The sequence below is a fragment of the Peromyscus californicus genome, unplaced genomic scaffold (genome assembly GCF_007827085.1).
Source record: "Peromyscus californicus insignis strain IS unplaced genomic scaffold, ASM782708v3 Scaffold_21__1_contigs__length_65335640, whole genome shotgun sequence".
Classification (NCBI taxonomy): Eukaryota; Metazoa; Chordata; class Mammalia; order Rodentia; family Cricetidae; genus Peromyscus; species Peromyscus californicus.
The window spans coordinates 61,114,780-61,132,061 of record NW_026294514.1 but is presented as its reverse complement, the minus strand read 5'-3'; the positions used below and the strand labels follow the sequence as shown (position 1 = coordinate 61,132,061).

Here is a 17,282-nt window from a genome sequence, read left to right as displayed (position 1 = left end):
GACTAGGGGTGAGTCCTGAGCCAAGATTTCTCTGGTATTAGTTGATTGACCTCCAAGAGCCCAGCTATGGGACTGAGGAAATGTGAACAGAAATGGAAGGCACGCAGTGGCCAGGGCTAACACACTCTAGTTGCCCTGTATGCTGTTCCTGGGCAGCCCTGGCTGGGCGTTTGAGTGTGGAGCTCTGAGCCCTGATGTCTCTTGTCTCTCAGATCCCCCTGAAGCTGGGGCAGTTTGGCATACTGGTTGGACTCATTGCTCCATGCACCTGTGATGTCCACAGAAGAACCCGCTTGGCCTCAACTAGTGTCCTGTCCAGCCTGCTAGATCTTCACGGTAGGGAGGAAACAGGACATGTGAGGGACACAGTGAGTGAAGGCTAGTCTTAGGGTGTTGGTGCAGGCCTGACACAGAAGGAAGTACAGCCCATGTGCAGACAGGCAAGAAGACAAGCACGTGGCCAACATAACAGAGGGGAGAGAGCTCACCATAAGGTCATAGAAACTTCTAGAAGAAGAGGCTCATTGGATGATGTTGAGTCACTGAGGGCACAGTGTGGGACTTATCCAGATTGCAGATGCCAAGGGAGCAGCAGAACTGGATAGAACTGAGCTGGAGGGACAGTGGATACATGAGCTGATGTGTGCAGAAGTCCATCATGTAGAAGGAACAGTGGATGGAGGCTAGAAGGGAAGGGATATGTAGATGCTGGAGGGCAGCTCAGGCTACTCCATCTCTCCTGCTGATCGTGCCTGACTATATTCCCAACAGTAAGCCAGACTTGCTCCTTATGGGGCGCTTCCAAGGAGCAGGAACTGGAGAAATGTAAGGAGGACCTCCAGGACACAGACATGGACAAGATTTCCCGTGCTTCCTCCAGAATCGCCAAGGTAACACTGGGCTGTGCTCGCAGTGCCCCACTCCCCTCTGCTGGCTGTAAAGCCAATATTGTCACCCTGGGGGTCACTTCTCTGCAGCCTTTGGTTCACCTGATACATCTGTATTGAAATGGTTTGTAGTGGCTGGGACATTAAGGGCTGATATCTGATATTCCCTGACTGACTCCTCCAAGTCCCTAGTGAGTACAGAGAGGGCTGTGGGAAAGGTCCAGATAGACCCTGCACACTGACAGTATTATCGTCATGCTGTTTTTTTGCTGTGAAGAGATACCATGACTAAGGCAACTCTTATAAAAAATATTTAATTGGGAGCTTGCTTACAGTTTCAGAGGCTTAGTCCATTATCATCATGGTGAGGAGCATGATGTCAGGGAGCATGGTGGCAGGCAGTGTGGTGCTGGAGAAACAGCTGAGAGCTAAATCCTGATCCACAAGAAGAGAAAGAGACTGGACCTGGCATGGGCTTTTGAAACTTCAAAGCCCATCCCCAATGACACACTTCCTTCAACAAGGCCACACCTCCTAATCCATCTAATCCTATTAAAGAGTTCCACTCCCTGGTGACTAAGAATTCAAATACATGCCAGGCGGTGGTGGCACACGCCTTTATCCTCGGCACTCAGGAGGCAGAGGCAGGTGAATCTCTGAGTTTGAGGCCAGCCTGGTCTACATAATGAGTTCCAGGACAGGCTCCAAAAGCTACACAGAGAAACCCTGTCTCAAAAACAAACAAACAAACAAACAAAACAAAACAAACAAACAAAAACAGAATTCAAATTTATGAGCCTATGGAGGCCATTCATATTCAAACCACCCCACTGGCATTAGTTCCTGGGCTGCTAATGGCACACTTATGAGTAGAAGTGTGCGGAACCATGAAAATGGGTGTTGAATGTCCAAGGAAGGAATGGGACATAAAGCCGTTTCTGTCTAGCAGGGAAGAGCAGCCTTCCTGGTATCAATGGGAGTTTGTAGAGCAGCAGGATGAGACCAGAGAGTGTCTGCAAGCCAGGGCTATGAAGATGGGAATGTCCTGTATGAGATACAGGCAGAGTGAGAGGCAGTGATGAGGAGTGGGAGAGGCTGGGTACACTTTGGAAGTCTTGGAAAATTGGCTAGACCTGGGTCAGTTAGCCTTCCAGGACAGGGGAGTAGAGGGAGCCCGAAATTTTGCCTTGCTCTGTTCCTAGGTGGTCTGCCCGGAGTTTAACTGCGATGAAGTTGTCTCTCTCATCCAGAAGCTCTGTGAGAACATTGGGGCCATGGACCTGCAGCATGACAGGGCTGCTGTCACCTGGATAGGCATCTTCCTGCAGATGCGGGTCAAGGAGCTGGAGGACAAGGTAGGCAAGTCCAGCAGGGCTGCTTGGGGTTGGAGCTGGGGCTGAGTAGTGTACACAGTGTGGGCTGTGGAAGTGTGACTGTTTCTGTTTCCACCCAAACCAGGGGTGCTAAAGAGGATAAAAGAGTCCTAGAATGAGAAAGCTGTTGAATTGTTACTGGTCAGTGAGTAGATGAGGGACCACAGGTGCCAGGCTCTTTCCAGTGGGGCACACAACTGCCCCAACTGAAGACACAATGAAAATGTAGGAGGAAGAGACTCAGGGCGGCTGGAGGAGGCTTTGAGGGTTTAACTCACCCACCATGCTCCTCAAAAGAGGGATGTCCTACAGGAGCCCCGAACTAGTTTCATTTCTGTTGCTGTGATGAAACACACTGACCAAACACAACTTAGGAAAGACATGGGTTGAACTGGGATACAGTTCCAGGTTACAGCCCGTCACCGAGGGGCTGTCACACAGCTAGTGACAGTACAGCCACAGTTAAGGGCAGAAAGCAACTCACACATCCTTGCTTGCTTCCTTCACCCTTACATAGTTCAGGGCACAGCCTAGGAAAGCCGCTGCCCATAGTGGGCTGGCTCTTCCTGCCTCAGTTAACAGTTAAAACAAACACCCCCCCCCCCAGACCTGCCCACAGGCCAGCCTGATCTAGATAATTCCTTATTAAGATTCTCTTCCCAGGTAATACTAAGTTGGGTTGACAATTAAAAATCACCAGCACCAGTCCCAAATACCCGCCTCCCCTAGAGGATGTCTATCCCCTCCTCAGGTGGCCGAGATACTGGGTGCCATCCTGGTCCACCTTCCAGTGGTGGACCACCCAGAGGTAAGGCGGCACCTCATTGAAGGTATCCTCCTGCTGGCGCACTACCACCAGGAGACGGTCCTCACATCGCTCCTGAGGCAGCCATTGCCCATGGAGAGGTGAGTGCCATGGGAAGTGGATGCGGCTGGGAGGCCTAAATTCTGGGGCAGTGCCTTGCACCCGAGGCCAGGCAAGGCCCTGTACCCATGTCTCATGTGGGAAGCACCTGCCTCTGCCGAGCCACTGACCCAGATCCCAGACTTATCACTTCATCAGGTTGAGCTTGAATCTATATCTCAGCTCCTCTCAGGTCCTGGTTGTCCCTTCTGAGACAACATCCAAAGAGCCCAGGGCATTCTCTCATGACAGCCCTTCCCTGTGGGGAACAGAGGCACGGACAAAAAAAGGCATGGCTCCTCAGGTCTGTACCTCTGAGCCTCTTAGCCTCTGTTTCAGCCTGTCTCTGTGCCTTTCAGAATGTGTTCCAAGAGGGCAAGTGACTTACCTAAGTTTCCAAGGGACAGCAGTCCCCTCTTGCTTATTTCCATGTATGTGGGTACATATGTCATGTGTGTGCAGATACCCACAGAGGCCAGAAGAGAGTGTCAGATTCCCTGGAGTTCCAGGAGGTTGTGAGCTGCCTGGTGTGGGCGCCGTGAACTGAACTCGGGTCCTCTGTATTTCAGTGCCAGCTCTTAAGTGCTTGAACCATCTCTCCAGTGCCAGCTTCCCTCTTTCTCACTTTATCTTTACTAATACTGGCGATTCCAGGGTATAGGCAAGGGTCCCGCCAAATATAGGAAGTAAGTGTGCCAAGGTACCAGAATCACTTGGGACGGGGACGGGGTGGGGCGGGGCTGGGATGGGCACAGGGGCACGCAGCTGAGTTGGTGTTGATCAGGGAGATGAGGTCAACTTGAGTAGAGAGTATTTCCCAACAGGCCTCAGATCCACAGCCAAAGGGGCTGATGTGTGTGAAGGCCAGGTGTGGTGTCCCTGGGGTGCAGGGCGTCCTAAAGGAGGCCTGCAGGGTGAGAGGGGGCGAGGGGCTCTTCTTATTTGGTGACTTTCTGAAGGTGGCCGTTAGAGGCTCAGAGCTGGGTGGGCAGGGCCACCATACAGTACACATCTGTCAGTCGATAAGCAGGCTTTCTTGGTGGTAACGCCACGTGCTAGCTGCCTCATCCTCCGAATCTGTCTTGGTTGGCTATCGCTGCTGAGCCACTGTGGTACAGAAACTTTTGAAGAGTGCAGCAGAACAGTTTCCTTGGATCAGGAGCCTGGAAGTGCTTTAGCTGCTCCCTTCATTCAGGGTCACATCAGAACTGCCACTAAACTGACATCTGGCTGGGTTTCAGATTCCAAAGTCTTGCCAGGGGCATGTGGTATTGGTAGAATTCAGATGGGTGCTGTAAGACCTTGTTTCACACAGCTCTGTGGCTCTTGTATTTGGTGTTAAGGAAAAGTGTGCACCCACCTCTGCATCAGTTTCCTATGGCTAGTGTTGAGCTACATCTCTCCCTACCCTGAATTCTCCTGCCTGGGCTCCTGCACCAGCTGTGTGGGTTCAGACAGTTTACTTGTCTCCTTGTCTGTTTGCTTGCTAGACTTGTTTGTTTTAGCTCTTTAGACTTTTCCAGATTCCTAGGTCTCTGTACTGCTCTGTACTCAGCATGCTAAGTCTCAATCCAGAGGCATGCCTCTTCCCAGCAGGAAAATGGGCTTGGCCTTGTGGTCAAGGAGGCTATTTTCTTTCTAATTGAATATTATTTTGTCCTTTTTTATTTGTTTTGATTTGAGACATGTAGTCCAGGCTGGCCTCAAACTCCTTGTGCAGCTGGAGCTGGCCTTCAACACCTGATCCTCCTGCCTCTACCTCCCCAGTGAGGGATTACAGGCTTGTACCACAATGTATATCTCAAGAAGTCCATTTTCAAAGGTAGTTTGGCAGGCCACTTGTCCTCTGGAGCCTTAGTCTCCTCTTCTGTGACATATGGAGAGGAAAATATCTTCCTGGAATATCAGCCCAGAGCATTTAACTAGTACATCTGTGTGAAGATTCATTACCCCTCTACATCTGTCTCTTGTGACTGTTCTCCTACCCAAATTCCTTGAAAATATTTTGGGAGAATTATCTGATTAAAAAAAAAAATCCCTGCAAACAGCCTGCTGCTTCTTTTGGCTTTGGAGACATCGTTGGCAGTTCCCAGGAAGTCATCAAACGGGGGACCTGGTGAAGCCAGGGAGCTGTGAATTTCTTACTGATACCCTAGAGAAAATGAGGGACCTGGACTGATTATATAACCTTTAGTGGCTCTGGTGACCTCCTAGAATTCAACTCTTTGCACAGGGGTCACCAAGAGGTGGCCAGCCTACTAGTGCAGGCTGCCAGTAGCTCACCATCCTTCTTCCTTCTTTGGCTAGCCACCTGACTGAGGTGTGGCTGGCTGTGGCAGAGAACGTGCCCTTCGCAAGGACCATGCTCCGTGGCTTGCTGGGCCGGCTGCAGTCAAGGTTCACCACCAGGATAAATGCCACCTCCAAAGCCGACATCTGGCGCCTGGCTGCTGTGGACCCTCTGATGGTGAGTGCAGAGGCAGGTGCTGGGCTCCCAGGGAAGTCAGGGTAGAATTGACCAGCCCTTTCGCTCCCGGTAGACTCTGTGCACTGTCCGGCTTCTCATGGAAAAGATGGACCAGGATGACAAATTCCCAGACCTGTTCCCTGACCTGCTGTACATCTTCCTGCTGCAGCTTGGCAGCAGCCATGGACCAGAGGCAGCCTCACCAGTCCTGAAGACCTGGAGGCTGGTCCACACAGGGCCCCTGCCCCAAGAGATGACCCTACAGAGGTGCTCGAGGGCAGATGGGCAGGAGGGAGGGACACCGTGCAAGGCAGCAGGCTTGGGCTGGAGCTGCCCCTCCAGCTTTTCCTTAGAAGCAAGTGGACTCCACAAGTCCTTCCGGGAGTGGGCGGAAGTGATTTCACTCACAATCTTTCCCCATGTGTGTCCGGTATGGTGTAGGCTTCAAAGTGTGGAGGCCGCTGTCTTCTGTGACCATTCCCCTTAGTCCCCTTCAGCAGCCTTATCCTTGCTCATCTCTCTCCAGGGTCACGATTAAATCCATGCAGCTTTTGGTCAAGAGAATCGACAGAGAGCCGCTGGAGCAGGCCTTGGAGGAGCAGTCTGTGTGGTCCCTGCTGGAGAATGGAGGCACCTTCCTAGAGGGAGTGAGCCTGATGGCCAGGTGGGGCCAGGTCTCACAGGGGTGCAAGGGCCCTGCAGCGGCTTAGTCCTCTGAACGGCACAGCTAGACGTCTTATTTCTGGGATCACTTGCACACTGATAGATGTCCTGGACTCTGGAGTGGCAGTGGGACCAGGAAATGAGAGGCCAGAGGAGATCTCTGAGCATTCTGGTCTGACCATCACAGCCCTGAGTATTTAACTGGTACTCTGCCCCCTCCCGTCAAGGAACAAGGAAAGTCCCAGAGATGCTGAGAGGTCTGTCTCAGTCCCCCTTCAAGCTGACTTCAGACTCCGGAGTAGAGGGCAGGAGCATAGATGATAGCCCTCCTTGTGCTATCCCTCTTTCCTCCTCAGGCTGTGCATGCAGAACACGGAGAACTACATGCAGAGGCTGGCAGAGCTGGTGCTCACGGGCATGGGCTCCGAGGTCCTGAGCTGCTGCATCAGCAGCACGGCCATCTGTGTGGAAGTGAGGCATCCAGCCCTGGGAGGGAGGGGTGCGAGTGGGTAGTGGGTACTTGTCTACAGGCTTCCTAGGAATGCACATTGTTGCTGTGAAGAGACACCATGACCACAGCAACTCTTATAAAGGAAAATATTCAATTGGGGTGGTGGCTTACAGTTTGAGGTTCAGTCCATTATCATCATGGCAGAGAGCATGGCAGCATGCAGGCAGATGTGGTGCTGGAGGAATAGCTGAGAGTCCTACATCTTGCAGGCAACAGGAAATCAACTCCAGACACTGAGAAGTATCCTGAGCATAGGAAATTTCAAAGCCCACCCCCATAGTGACACACTTCCTCCAACAAGGCCACACCCACTCCAACAAAGCCACATCTCCTAATAGTGCCACTCCCTATGAGGTTATGAGGGCCAATTACTTTCAGACTACCACACACATCTCCAGAGCAGGCACTTGGTCTTTGAGGACCTGAGCTTAGGGGACAGATCTTGCTTTGTGTGGGTATTCTCTCCTTCACTACACCTGACCTCACTTTTCATGAGAGGCCTGACATTGCAGGCAAGCAGAGGCTGAGACATAGCGTGGGTCCCCAGGGAATCAAACAAAAGGAACTTCTCAGCTCGGGCTGGGAGGTTTATTCCTGGACACCTCTAGGAGGTGCTCACCTTGCCACAGGAAAACAGTGAAGGCATCATGGCCACCAGGGCTCGGTTACTCTATTGTGTGGTTAGGGCATCCATGGAGTCTTGGAGGAGCTAGCCAGGGAACCTTTAAGAGAATGTCATTGCATCATGTCCAGCTGCCGTAAGGACCAAACAGCAGCCCTGGGCAGCAGACAGCCAACCTTCTGTGAGGAGCCTCATAGTTAGGAAGTATTTCTGACTCATGGGGGAACTCAGTTATTGATGGGGAGATCGCCACAGAAAGTATGTATGGCTGTGTTCCAGTAAAACCTTCCCAATGGACATGGCCACTTAAACTAAACACAATTTCCAAGTGTCATGATCCCTCGAGGTGTTTCCCACCACTTACACGCGTGAGAATGAACCCCTGACTTTGCTCTGTGCCCAATCATCAAGCTTTCTCAGGCTCACAGATTCCTTCCATGTTTGTGTCTCTGTAAACTGTCCAAAATCATTATGAGAAGAGAGTACAGCTTGAAGTGGCTGGAAGCTGGGCTAAGGGTCAGGCACTGGTGGGGAGTGGGGGCAGACACGGGGGGGGGGGGCAGAGTCCAAGGGCCTGGTGAGAAGTTTGGACTTTGCCCTGTAGGGTGTGGTCATTAGTCACCGGCTCTGTTTGGCATTTCCTGGGATCTCCTCAAGAGGTTTAGAGGAACAGAAGAGCTGTGTGAGCTTGGGGGACCTCAAGGCACTGGACATGGCGATGGTTACTATGCTCTGCCCCAGAAGCTACCAACTTGATGTTAAGTTTACTTTGGGTGTCTTTAAAACACACTCATGAGGCTGGGGCACCTGTCTCCGCATATAAAATGTTTACTGTGCAACATGAGGACCTGAGTTCAGATCCCCAGCACCCCCAGACAAGCTGAGTGTATAGCTGTGTCCGAAACCCCAGAGCTGGTGGGGGAAGGGGTGGAGACAGGCACATCCTGGGGATTTACTGTCCAGAGATCCAGGTTCGGGGAGGTCCTGAGGGCCGGGAAAGGAGGCACATGCCTTTAATCCCAGCACTCAGGAGTCAGAGACAGGACTAGCTCTATGTGTTTGAGGCTGACCTGGTCTACATAGTGAAACCCTGTCTCAAAACAAAACAAAAAAGTAAGGTGGGAAGCAGTAGATGACACTAACTTTAGCCTGTGGCTTGCACACACACACACAATTAAAAAATACTCAGGTGTTCTTGAGCATGTGCACACACACACACAATTAAAAATACTCAGGTGTTCTTGAGCATGTGCATACACACACAGACAGACACACACCACAAAACACATACACTTAAAAAATACTTAGGTGTTCTTGAGCATGTGCATACACACACACACACACACACACACACACACACACACACACACACACACAATTAAAAATACTCAGGTGCTCTTGAGCATGTGCAAACACACACACACAGACACACACAGACACACACCACAAAACACACACACTTAAAAAATACTCAGGTGTTCTTGAGCATGTGTATACACATGCATCCCACAGGTTCCCCCATTGGCCGGAGAGTCTTGACACTCTTGAGTACAAGCCCAGTAGAGATTCTGTCAACAGACCTTAATTGATGCTTCTTGTACACTTCTGTTCAGACACTGGTGGGTGAGGCTTTTACACATAGCAGCTGCCCTGTCACCTTAACTGAAGAAATGAATTATAATGTCTGTATGTCTCTACACCAGGTAGCACTTACTTGTCATTTCCCGCATGGTTCCTTATTGAATGCTACCGCAAGCCCGAGGCAGCTGTACCACCCCCTTTTCTGAACAAGAAGACAGAGGCACTTGGTCCCCTCGCTCCCGCTCACAGAGTGGCCAGTCTGTGTGTTGCCCTGACTTCTCTGCCTTATCACTGAGTGGTGGGTAACTGTGGGTAACTGTAACACTCCCTTTCCTAGTTTATGAGTGACCCGGTCCTGCACCAGGAGAAGCTGCTGAGGCCGGTGGTGCTGATGCTGGCGAAGGGCACAGGGCAGGACAAAGATGAGACTTTGCAGGTGCTCTCTCTGCGTGCCCTGGGCAACATGGCTCTCGGTGCTCCCCGGAAGGTACCAAACAGGCCCTGGCTTAGGTCCCAGGGGCTTGAGGGCTTTGTGGGCACACTTCTACAAAAAGTGTGGGGTACAGCTGAGTGGTTTGAATTCCTCCAGGTGAAGCAGTATCGCAAACTCCTGCTCGAGAAGTGCCTGGGCTCCATTCGGGGACAGGCAAGCAGCATTGTGATGGCTGAAGGCATGGAGGCCCTGACCAAGATTCTGGCTGAGCTCCGAGAGGGGGACATAGGATCTTCATTCGAACCCATCTCCGAACAGTGCAGGGCATTCTTTGACAACGTGAGTCCAGAGAACTTCCCTCCATATATGTGTATTCTGTCGCTTTAAGACCATACCCGAGACTGGATGATTTATAAAGTATAGTGGTTTATGTAGCTTGTGGTTCTGGAGTCTGAGATATCCAAGAGCATGGTGCTTGCTTTTGGTGAGGCCTTCTGCTGCATTGTATGGTGAGATGGAGTGAGTGAGCTAGCTTGGATCCTTTCTTATTACAAGCCACCCCCAGAATCTAATGCTGATTACCTCCAAAGGTCCCCACCTCTAAATACCATCTATGTATGATTTGCGGAACTAAGATTCCAACATATGGACTCAAGGTTGGGGCACATTCAAGTCACAGCACTCTGTTCGCTGAAATCATGAAGAAAAGATGTGCCTTGGGGCAGAATGAACTGGTCCTCCAGGGTGTAGTACTGTTCCTTGGCTGATTGGGATCCTGTAGCAATCATATCTTATGCTAAGAGCCAGAGAATCAGTACCTTAGAATCCAAAGGCTCAAGCATTCCACCCTGCAAGGAGGGAAGAGTGCCCACTAACCCCTTGCAGCTCACAATTTCTCCCTGGGCACCTGTGGAGACTGGAGCTGGGCAGGCAACAGGGGTGTTCATAATTCCACATAAACCCTTACACATGCCTTTGGGATGGACCCCCAAGCTAGAGTCACGCTCAGTCTCATGAGTGCTACATGAGCCCTGAGGAAGGAGGGACTGTCCTGATGAAAGGTTCCAGAAATCTCTGTGGAAACCAAGGCATTAGAATGGTCCATGGAGGAAGGCTGGGGTATTGCCTGGCTTCCTGATGCCAGCTCACTTGTACCTCTTGGTATCAGGAGAGCAAGCTGATACGTTTGAAGGCCTTCATCCTCTTCGGGAAGCTGGCGAAGGTGGTTGGGATTTCCAAGAAGCATTTCTTCAAAGGGGAGGTGAAGAGAGGCTGGGTCTCCCTCATGCTGCATTGCCAGGACCCTTGCCCCAGTGTTGCCCAGGTAACACACACCCTCGTCTGTGTCCTACGCTCTGGGGCTGCAGCGCCAAAGGGAAAAGGTGCCTTGGTTCTGCTGGTTCAGTGAGCTACCGGATTGTCTACTCTCACTCCATCTGCCCCGTCCCTTATGCATGCTGGGACAGGAATCACCCCAGTGATGCTAAAGGGAGCTTGAGAGAGCCAGCTCTGTGAGTAAGCATGCTATGGCTCCTCTTGCTCTAGTCACTGCCTACAGCTAGTGTCTGCTTCCTTTCCTTCTAGAATATTAGACCTGGACTTGGTCCCATTTAAAATTTGTCTTAAACCTCCCCTCACATGTCCCTGTGGGCATGCCCATGTTGGGGCTGCTAGGAGTTGAGGAGAGGGCCCAGCTTGGTCTGTCACATCTCTGGCAGTGAGAGGAATGGGGTGGGAGAAGGTAGAGTAGGAGACCTGCCCATCTGTGTTCTGGCTCCATCTCCTGCAGGGTCGCTAGAAGGGCAAAGGCGTTGGCTGAAGGGGCATGTGAGGGGCACCTGTCCCCCCAAGGGCTTATTACGAATGCATGAGTGAGCTCCCTGGAGCCTCTAGCCTGGCCCTTGTTTGCTCTGGAGGCTGTTCTGGGGCTGCCCTCTCACTCTCCAGGTGAGATGCCACCCAGCGCCTGCGTGTTGATGTCTCTCCTGCTGTGTGTGCCCTGCGTCCCTTCAGGCATGTTCGGCTACCATGTTTCAGTGTGTGCACTTCTGGGGCTGGAAGTCCCTGGAGAGCTCCTTTGGTCACAGCAATGACAGCATCAATGACCAGATGACAGTTTTTCAGACAAACATGTGCTCCGTCCTGGTGAGGAGGCCAAGGGGGGACAAAGTTGGGCTTATGACCCTATGTTTGCCTTTGACCATGAAACACCAAATGGGACAATGCAAGGGTACCCACATTGACTTTTCTAACTGCCACAACCAGAGAGTAAAGAGACAAAAGTTAATTTTGATGATAGAAATTATTTAGCCCCAAGGAACCAGATTATGATCATTTTGATATGTGATCAAGGTAAAAATTATTACATGGATTTTGTTTTTTTGTACAATCTTCCAAGTCCAGGGAGGTCCCTAATACTGCTATCAGTCATGCTCCCATGCTCGAGGGCCATGTGTGGCCAGTGGCTAGTGTTTTGGACAGCACAGGTTCAGAAACACATTCAGTGGGCTCCACAGAGTCAGCTAATGAAACCAAACATGCTGACTGGTCAGACTGCTCTCTGCGAGCGGCCTGTCCCGTCTCACCCTCTACAGCCATGTGGCACTTGTTTTTGCAGGCCCAGAAAAAGCCTGCTCTTCTCTGTGGCTTCCTGTTGGAAACAACGATCTTCATGAAAAGTAACTCGTCAAGGATCAGAATCGCTGCCTGCGCCTTGGCAGGTGAGTGGACGGATAGCTATGCTCCGACTCAGGGTGAGGCTTGAAGTCACTTAGTCAACCTCAGGCCTGGATGGGGAGGCAGGTGCCTGGGATGAGAGCTCAGGTCTACCTTACAGGTCCAGGCCTACTAGCTCACTGGGTTTCATGCTTGCTGGAATAGGGGTGCCCACTACCAACTTCAGCCTGACAAAATCCTTGGCTGGTGTCTTCATAGGTCAACCTGCACCTCTTGCACGGAGGGAGGCAGAACTGTGTGCCTGCTCACCTCTCCCTGGTGTAAGGAGTGCCTCTACACCTGTCATTTCAGGGATTATCATGAAGCAGCTGTCTGCCCATTATCTGAAGAAGATGGACCTTGTGGGGCTTCGGAATTGTTAAGTAGTGCATCCTCGGTTGTAGAAACCTATGACTGACACTTTGAGACCATGCTGGGGGAGGGCTGGTGACACTTGGCTGTGAGCTGCTTGGGGAAGGGGGAGTAGCTGGACCTTGAAGGACTGCACGTAGGGAGAGATTTCCAGGAAGACCATTTGGTAGGTGGAGTCCATGCCAGCCCCATTCTCAGATACTTGAGCTGCCTCTGCCCCAAGCCCACAGCCAAGGTCTGTCCCTGTTGGTGGTGTGAGTCCTGACAGGTCTGTGTGGGAGCACTCAGCTCCACTGCCCACTTTGGACCCACGCCAGGAGGTTCCCAGGGGCTTCCTCACTGGCGCCAGCCTACCTCAGCGTGCAGTGTGCAGTTCATGTGGTCCTGACCAGAAGGCCTGTTCTTTTCTATTCCCACTCAGCTCTCCAGGACCTACAGCTAGATTCTGACGCTGGGGTCAGGAGGGCGGCCTTGGAGACCCTCAAAGTCCTGGACAGCTGCACTCAGCACTGGCTCTTGGCTTCACCCAGAGGACTGCCCTGAGTGACCCTGGTGTGAGATGTGACCTGTCAGTGGCACATATGCCCAGAGCAAGGCAAATCAGTTTTCATTTGTAGAAAAAAAAAAAAAAAACTTGTAAAAGAATGAGTATCCATCCCTCTTCTCCCATTGAAATATACCTCCATTGCTCTCTGGAGTGCAGGTCCTGGCTATATATGGATACCGCATCCCAGAGCCAGCCAAAGGGCCATGGACAGCTTCCGCCCCAAAGGGCCTCTTCGTCCTCGGCTGGCCTTTGTGGGCGTGGTCATGCAGTGCTCTCCCACATGTGCTGATGTGCACCCACAGTGAGGTGCCAGGCAGCGAGGGGAAGGGACACTACTGTCCAGCTTGCCCCCAGGGACCTCATTCCTAAAGCAAAAGGCAGATGCATCCATAGCTGACCATGACACCCTGGGGAGCTTCCCCTGGGAAGCAATGTTCAAAGCTTACCCTCAGCCTTCCCTGGGACCTGAGGTTCTCAAGGACTGTTTGGGCCTGGAAGACAGTTTGGCGGGGAAGGAAAAGGGTAATTAGCCCCATGTCTAGAAATCTGGAAGGAGAAGAGGAGGGAGCATGGGCAGACTTTCTCAGCCTTGGGCTGGTAACAGAATGGTCTAGGTTGAAGCCAGAGTAAGCCAGGTGGCAGCACACAGAGCCCCCTCCCTGCCAGGGAGACACTCACCCAGTCCGAAGCAACTCGCTTGCTGAGACCTCTCACCAAGGGTGATTTCTGCAGCTTTTTTGGCTCCCATTGAATAAACAGTAAAGTGTTGGTATCAATAACTCTAGAGGCACTTGTGCCCTGGCTCAAGATGTGTCATGTAACATGTCCACACACATCTGTGCCTTGGCCTCCTCTCCCACCTGCGTAGAGCACGTATAGGCCAAACGGTGATGAGCAGAACTGAGGACAATGGCCCATTTCTGATGTGGATTTTCTTTTTAAAAGTAATAGAATTCAGAAAAGAGCAAAAGGTTTAAGCTTTCTAGCTACTGTAAAATGTAATTATGCATAATACCAGAAAACTAACAAATCAGAGGGGAAGTTATTGTGATTATTATAACACCAGACAGGTTCATGTGACCTAGAGTAAACCCAATTCCAACAGAGGTGACTAGAACAGTGAGTGCAGTGAGAGCCCCCAAAAGTCAGGGTACCCAGGGCAGCATGCCCAACCTCAAGTCAGAGAGCAGACTGGGGTGTGGGTCTGCCAGTGCTCATCATGCAAGCATGAAGCTTGGGTTCCATCCTTGGCACCTCCAAACAAAACAAACAACCAAACCAAAGGTGAAGGCAAACCACAATGTTCATGGCACCAGCAGAGCACACCAGTGGGCATGGAGTGGCAGCTGTTCACACTGCTGGGCTGGAGAGCCACTTACAAAGGCTATTTGGCAAGCTGCAGGCAGACTATGTCCACTGTCTGTAAGCAGCCTTGAAGTGTGTGCCACAAACAGGGTTAATGCACATGCAAGGACTGACCACAGCCCCTGTGCACCCCTCCAGACATCCAGGGCAGTGGAACAAGTTACCTGGACATGAGAGCAGTCCATACAACACCAGTCAGTTTGCTATTACTAACACAAAATACTTGGGGCTGGGCTCTCTATAAAGAGGTTTAATTCAGCTTTGGAAACCCATGGTCAAGGAGCAGACAAGAGATCTGGTGAGGGGCAGTAGCAGATGGAAGAATAAATGGGGAAGGAGCAGGCACCACTTGCAAACAATGGGAAGCTAAAGAGCTGAGCGGAGTCAGGCTTGGGCTTTTATAACCACCCTGAGAACTCAACAAGGTTCTAGGTTAATCCTTTCCAGGAGGAAAATCCCTACTCAGGTGGAGGAATCCACCATACAACAGGTGCACATGTCTACCAGTGTTACCACCCTGGAAACAGTCTTCCAACATATGTAAAGACTACTGGGGTCCAGGCCCACTATAGTCTTTTCCCAGAGTTCCAGAAGAGATGCTACCAGGGGCAGATTAATTAATCTGAGGGATGCTTGAATAAATCTATGTACACGAAACTCTTTCGTCCATACACTTTTTCCTTCTGAGTCAGTTCTCTCTCTACACAGCTTCTATTCTGCTCTTGCTTAGCTCCTTCCTTGCCTGATTTCTCTCTACACTTTTCTGTTGTTCTCTTTAAGTTCTACCTTAATTCTCCCATCTGGTTCTTCCCCATCTAGTTCTCATCTCATTTTTCCCCATCTTCTTCTATCTAGCTCTTCCTCATCTTCCATCTCATTCTTCTAGTTCCTCAATCTAGTCCTCCCAAGTGTCAGGTTTTCAGTTATATACCCATACAAAGCAGCAATTCTCTGGCCAAGACAAGGTCACACAGGCTTGAACTCTTACGGGGTCAAAAGGAGGGGCGATAAGATCCACACAAAGAGGAGCAATTGTCAGCTATCACAGCAACCCAAAAGGGAAGTGGCTAACGGGGAATGAATCACCTAAAGGTCAAATTTGGTTACAGATCTAAAAAAGGGGATATATGTGCTCAAACTATATTCTTAAAGTGGTTGGGTAAAATGTTAGGATTCTACCAGTCACTAAGACATGAGTGAAAAGAAAACTGCCCCCCCCCCCCCTTTGGAGCCTTATCTGTCTCAACCTAATCTTGGCTGTGCCATTTTCTGGCAGGGCAGGGGAAGCGAACTCGGTAACTAGGCAACCTGTGTCACAGCTAGATGTACCTGGTATGCAAAAGCCCTTTAGTTCTGAGTTAATTGTTAAAGGAGATCTGGAACTACGGGGCTAGAGAGATGCTCAGTGGTTAAGAGCACTGGTTGCTCTTCCAGAGGACCTGAGTTCAATTCCCAGCAACCACATGGTGGCTCCCAACCATCTATAGTGGAATCTGATGCCCCCTTCTGGCATGAAGGTATACATGCAGAATACTCATACATAATATAAAAAAAAAGTAAAATTAAAATTAAATTTAAAAAAGGAGATCTGGAACTAAGATAGCACTTAAGGAAGGTTAAGCTTAATTAGTACATCCACCAGGCCTTCTCTAATGAATAGTCTGGATGCTATCTGTCTGTGGTCTGTTCTTAGAAAGTCTGGGAAGTATCTCAGATAAGATACTTTTCCTCTGGAGAAGGTAGGTCCTGGCCGGATGTTGCTAATGATAATTATAGAAGGCCTGAAGTTAGCGGTCTGTGTGACTGCTGTTAGCAGTTGGGAGATGTTATCCAAATACTTTAATTGTAAAGGGGAAATTGTGCCCAATGATCAAACACACTCTTCTAGGAATGGAAAAGCTACAATAGCACACGAGAAATTTGTTGCAGGGAACGGCTAATATTCAAAAGCCAAATATCACCAAGACTCCTTAAGTCTTGGCTTTATCCTCTGGAAAGGGCCTTGGCTTCTTCCAGGTACAGCTTTGTCATAGTCAGCTGAATTCCTACTTCATATTCCTGCAGGCCACAGCACATATGAACCCTTGGGAGACACTTAAACCACAGCACCCACATATGCAAATTCCTGCCAAATATGAAGCCCCTTGAAGCAAAACTGTAGAATATACATTATTAAATTATTTATGTGAGTTAAAACCAGAGAAGTTACCAGTTCATCATTTCTTTAGCAGGCCTTATACTCTACACTGACTTCCACCCTTGTCCAACCCAGCCCAACCCAGCCCAGCCCAGCCTCCTCCACTACGTCATACCAGACCCCCAAGTTCTCAGGAAGCATCAGGCCCATAGAAGGGCCTAGAGGTGCTGAGGTCATGTCTGCCCTGGGAGGGCCTATGCCTGCAAGAACTGCCAAAATGTTCTGAGGGAATCATGAGCCTCCCGCAAGGTGTCGGACTCTATGCTCTCACTGACTGAAGTCTTTCAAGTCTAGATGAAGCCATAACAATGTCCCGAGGTGGGGGTGTGGGCCAGGAAGGTTACATGGGACCCCCCCCCCCATAGAAATGCATTTTTTTTTTTTTTTAAAGAGACAGGCCCTTACTCTGTAGCCCAGGCAAGGCTTGAACTCAGTGATCCTCTTGCTTTAGCTTTTCTAGTGCTAGGATTCGGGGTGAGCCAGCACACTCAGCAGGAACTGTCCTCACAGGAAGAGACACCAGAGAGAGAGAGGTCTCTCTCCACCTCCAGGTGTCTGTCCGCCTGCACTTCCATCTCAGCCTTCTATCCCTACAACAGCTCACCACCAGCAACTTGGCTGCTTGAAGTGCCGGGTCCATGGTAA

General features: G+C 50.6%; 1 protein-coding gene across 1 annotated transcript in view; it reads left to right on the top strand.

The window, feature by feature from the left end:
• Positions 1-13,071, top strand: part of Mroh2a (maestro heat like repeat family member 2A) — a 38,203-nt gene extending 25,132 nt beyond the window's left edge. The window contains exons 27-41 of the mRNA XM_052749303.1: positions 213-336; positions 772-890; positions 2,090-2,242; positions 3,012-3,166; positions 5,472-5,631; positions 5,705-5,898; positions 6,158-6,295; positions 6,651-6,765; positions 9,346-9,495; positions 9,598-9,780; positions 10,610-10,765; positions 11,455-11,586; positions 12,059-12,161; positions 12,469-12,534; positions 12,950-13,071. Coding sequence (XP_052605263.1) covers positions 213-336; positions 772-890; positions 2,090-2,242; positions 3,012-3,166; positions 5,472-5,631; positions 5,705-5,898; positions 6,158-6,295; positions 6,651-6,765; positions 9,346-9,495; positions 9,598-9,780; positions 10,610-10,765; positions 11,455-11,586; positions 12,059-12,161; positions 12,469-12,534; positions 12,950-13,071 — 2,070 coding nt within the window. The remainder of the gene's footprint in view (positions 1-212; positions 337-771; positions 891-2,089; positions 2,243-3,011; positions 3,167-5,471; positions 5,632-5,704; positions 5,899-6,157; positions 6,296-6,650; positions 6,766-9,345; positions 9,496-9,597; positions 9,781-10,609; positions 10,766-11,454; positions 11,587-12,058; positions 12,162-12,468; positions 12,535-12,949) is intronic.
• Positions 13,072-17,282: the final 4,211 nt, after the last annotated feature.